This window comes from Ochotona curzoniae, unplaced genomic scaffold, assembly GCF_017591425.1.
Source record: "Ochotona curzoniae isolate NIBS_2020 unplaced genomic scaffold, NIBS_Ocur_1.0 scaffold_4937, whole genome shotgun sequence".
Taxonomy (NCBI): Eukaryota; Metazoa; Chordata; class Mammalia; order Lagomorpha; family Ochotonidae; genus Ochotona; species Ochotona curzoniae.
In genome coordinates, this window is record NW_024467126.1 from 3053501 (window position 1) to 3056829 (window position 3329).

The 3329-nt window shown below is 61.9% G+C and overlaps 1 protein-coding gene across 1 annotated transcript; it reads right to left on the reverse strand.

Moving 5' to 3' along the window:
- Positions 1 to 365: 365 nt before the first annotated feature.
- On the reverse strand, positions 366 to 2159 carry ACY3 (aminoacylase 3). Its single transcript, XM_040970761.1, has 6 exons — positions 1924 to 2159; positions 1322 to 1517; positions 1114 to 1207; positions 880 to 987; positions 685 to 794; positions 366 to 551 (listed from the first exon to the last, which is right to left on the reverse strand). Exons 1-6 carry the CDS (start codon positions 2157 to 2159, stop codon positions 366 to 368), a joined length of 930 nt encoding a protein of 309 aa, XP_040826695.1.
- Between the last annotated feature and the right edge of the window lie 1170 nt (positions 2160 to 3329).

The following is a 3329-nucleotide window of genomic DNA, read 5'->3' on the forward strand; positions in this document are numbered from 1 at the left end:
AGTGCCCCAAATGAAATAATCGTGGGGTTTTTATATTAAGAGAATCAAAAGCTGCATGACAATGAGCAGATACGTGATTAGGGGCTAACAGTGACACAGAACAGAAAGCATGCGACAGGAATTTACAACCTATAGGCTTGCGGGCCCTGATGCGATCACTTCAACGCAGACAGTAATAAAACAGCACACCTCGAAGGAAGCTGTCTCTCCCATGAATCCAGAAACTCGCAGATTCTCCTGATCTCCTGTCTGCCTCCTGGTGTTTCAGGAAGCAGGAGCTTTACTCCTAACCGGATACAGCTGTCTCTGGAGACCCCAGACTCCCAGGAGGAGTCACCTTTACAATGAACCCTTTTAGGGAGTGGCTAGGGCAGGGCGGGCACGGAGAAGGAGATCTTTTCCGTCTGAATGAAAGCCACGCCCTTTTCATAATAGGCGGCCTCGTTGATGAATATGGGGTACACAGTGGAGTCCCCCTGGTAGAACACGTCCTCTCCGCTGAACATCTGGAAGATGGGGGCGCCGGGCCGCAGCGGCTCAAAGTCGCAGTCCTGGAGGGGGGATGCAGAGGTTGTCGCTGTGTCCCCTGGAGCCAGTGGCTCCAGCTGGGCACCCCTCCCCTGCCATGCCAAGGCTGCCCACTGCGTCCCAGGGCGTGGGCCTGGCCACGTGGACCCCACACACCTGCAGCTGGGGGTGCACGGTGCCCGCCAGCTCCCCCTCAGCTGTGCGTGGGAAGTCCACTCCGTCCAGGTACCGGTAGGCGTCCATCTCAAAGGCTGGGAAGGCTGTGCCTGTGTGTGGGACGGGCGTGAGACCCCCTCCCACCCCATCCCTGCCCCCCGGGCTCGGCTTCCCACCACGCCCCTGGGGTCTCACCCCGGTTGAAGAGCTCCACGAAGTCCAGAGCAGAGGCCACCACAGTCCTCATCCGCGCCAAGTCGTCGGCCCGCAGCACGCCCTGAGGCTGGGGGCCCAGTTCCAGGCCTGGGGGTGACGGGAGGGTGACAGGAGGGGGGCTGGTGGAAGGCCTCGCCCCGAGAGCCCCACCCGCGAGGTCCTGCCCACTTTCCCGAGTGGTCCCGCCCGCTTCTCCGGAGGCCTCGGTCCTACCCAGTGAGTTCTGGGCCGCGGAGCCCACGTGGAAGCTCTCCTCCCCCGGCCGCTTGTACAGGCAGACCCGGCAGGCCAGCTCCGGGTTCTGCAGCTGCAGGCAGAGGAGGAAGGCGAGTCAGGCCCTCCTCTTTCCTCAGGTGGAGACGGTGCGGAGCTCGGGGGAGGTCAGCCCACTCCCACCCATCCCCCTGCTGGGCTGGACCACCTGCAGGTGATGGCACAGGTGCATGATGAAGACTTCCTGCTGGCTCTCGGCGATGAGGCAGGTGCCCACGTTGGCTGTGGTGTTGTGCAGATCCAGGATCAGGTCGAAGGCCTCGGTCGAGCCTTTGGGCCCCAGGAGTTGGTTCAGTTCCCGGGCTCTTGTTACCTCGTATGGGTCATCCGGGGTGGCCTGGGCACTACAGGGGTGGGAATGAGGAGAGCTGCCCCCTGGAGACTGCATGTGCTCTGTGCTGGAGGGGCAGGGACCCTGGTGGAGGCCCAGCCTCCGTTCACCTGCCCTTCTGCCCCTGGCCCTTTTCCCAGCGGCACCTGCTGGTCTCAGCTGCTGTCTGCCCTCACCTTCTGGGGCTTGGCTGAGACACCGCCATCCCCAGGAGGGCTTCCCTGGTGGCTCTAGGCCAGGTCTGATGTTTTGTGGGTGCTGCACCCCATGGTTGTTTCCGCAATAAGCTGAAGTTAACCCCAGTTCCATCCTGAAGCCCAGAGAAAGTTGGGGCCCAGCGTGCAGGCAAGAGGGCTTCCTGGAGAAGGTGGCCTCTGGAGGGAGGGCAGGCAGGGGTGCCCTGCAGGTCTGGCACTCACGTGAGGAAGGCGCTGGTGAAGGCGCGGTTGAGGTCGCAGCCCAGGTAGCGGCGGCATGTGGCGGCAGCTGCAGGGTTGGCCAGCACAGGCAAGGCGGCAAAGCTGGGTCTTTGCAGCTCCCCCGGGGCCCGCAGCCAATGCCGCACCAGGTGCACCCCGGACATCTCATTGCCGTGGGTGCCGCCCGTGACGGCCACGCGGCGCAGGGGCTCCCGGGTCGCGGACCGCGAACTCATGCCTGCGGGCGGGCGCAGGCAGAGGGCTGGACTTCACGTGGCCCTGCGGGAGCAGGGGTGGCTGAGGGCGCGTGGGCCGTGCGTGCGTGCGTGTGTGTGTGTGTGTGTGTGTGCGTGTGTGTGTGTGTGTGTGTGCCTGCACCTCTGCTTCCAGGGCACAGGCTCGGGGTGTCCTTACCGGGGCGGGAAGCGGGGGTGCAGTCGCCAGGAGCCCGGGCTGAGAGCGGTGCTCTCCTGCCTTTGCAGCCTGGGCTGCCCTAGGCTTGCGCTGCCCTCTGGTCACAACCAGCTCTCAGTTGTGTTTACCGACCCGCTGCCCCGGGAGGTGGGGAGAGTTTCTGCTGAGTCAGCCAGGGTAGGGGCTGAGGTCTGTGCAGCCAAAGGTCCCAGAGCTGGTGAGCCAAACCCTGCTCCGCCCTCGGACCTGCACAGTCCACTGAGTCCTCTCTACAGACACCTGCCCCTTGCCCTGCGTGCCTCCTGCAGGAGTGTAGGCAGCCCCACCTCCAAGCCCAAAGGGAAGAGGGAATGGGGGTCCCAGGCCTATAGCTCTGGGGTGCTGTCCATGAAATTTGCAGTCTTCTGATCGTTTCCAGCCATGGCACACCCCTGTACCTGGAATAACTTTTTTTTAAAAAAAAACATTCACTCTTTTTAAAGATTTTATTGGAAAGGCAGATGTATAGAGAGGAGGCGAGACAGAAAGGAAGATCTTCCGGCTGATGATTCACTCCCCAAGCGGCTGTAATGGCCAGCACTGTGCCAATCCGAAGCTAGGAGCTTCCTCTGGGCATCCCACACGGGTACAGGGTCCCAAGGCTTTGGACCGTCCTCCATTGCTTTCCCAAGCCACAAGCAAGGAGCTGGATGGGAAGAGGAGCTGCTGGGATTAGAACCGGCACCCATATGGGACCCCAGTGCATTCAAGGGGGGGACTTTAACCACTACGCTATCGTGCCAGGCCCTGGAAATAATTTTCGTGACCCATTTCGCAGATGTGGACACTGAGCCTATGTGGACACATAGTGCTTAGGGCAGGGCTAAACCGTACCAACCTCACCCACCCTCTCTCTGCTCCCTCCTAAGGGCCAGAAAAAAAGCAGAGCGGACAAGGTCAAGTTCCCTGCTCTCTGCACCAGCTGAGAGGGGCCCAGAAGGGGTCAGCGGTCG